General features: G+C 44.9%; 1 protein-coding gene across 1 annotated transcript in view; it reads right to left on the bottom strand.

Annotated features, from left to right (window-relative positions):
• myo10 (myosin X) overlaps nt 1–500 on the bottom strand; it is a 40,052-nt gene extending 39,552 nt beyond the window's left edge. Inside the window, exon 1 of the mRNA XM_035527892.2 lies at nt 1–500. This exon is cut by the window's left edge and continues 12 nt beyond it. Coding sequence (XP_035383785.1) covers nt 1–9 — 9 coding nt within the window. The 5' untranslated portion in view covers nt 10–500.
• Nucleotides 501–711: the final 211 nt, after the last annotated feature.

Consider the following 711-nt stretch of genomic DNA (forward strand, 5'->3'; position numbering starts at 1 on the left):
GTTGTCCATGGCCTATATTATTCCATAAGCCAAAGGGAACTCATAAGAATTAGAACTAATTTAGCTGCAGTTAGCTCTTATTCCATCTCAGTGAATTTTAAATTTATCCAGGTTCCAGAGCTCGCTCTCTCTCTCTCTCTCTCTCTCTCTCTCTCTCTCTCTCTCTCTCTCTCTCTGTCTCTCTCTCTCTCTCTCTCTAAAACACAGACACACTTTCTCCACTCGAAGATATGACACGTCTTTGTTTCAGAGGTTACAGATGTTGAAACTATTACGAGCTCCTCTGCAAGTCCAAAAAGTGCCTACTCTCATAAACATCCCATGATTTGCTTGCGTTAGTAGCCCAGCGCGAAGTGATCGAATGCGCAACGCGGGGTCACTTTGTATGCCGGTGTGACACGCGCATCGGTAAACAGCGAAGGGTCCGTCTCGAGCCAAGTTTGCGGCGACTTCGCTGAGTCGGATCTCTCCCGTGGCTCCTCCCCATACTCCGTTTGGATTAAAGAAAAACTGGGATCTCGCGTGCTCCTCCTGCTGTTCCGTGGTGAGGTAGCGCGACGCCTTCAGACGGTTGCAGTTGAGAAACTCTTGGAACGTCTCTTCCTTGTATGTTTGTCTTGACTTTCTCCAAAACATACTCACACACATAGCCAATAATATTACGTAATATTTAATACTATATAAGTAAATATTACATTAAATGCTACATTA

This window comes from Electrophorus electricus, chromosome 11, assembly GCF_041902795.1.
Source record: "Electrophorus electricus isolate QZ-2024a chromosome 11, ASM4190279v1, whole genome shotgun sequence".
NCBI classification, from domain to species: domain Eukaryota; kingdom Metazoa; phylum Chordata; class Actinopteri; order Gymnotiformes; family Gymnotidae; genus Electrophorus; species Electrophorus electricus.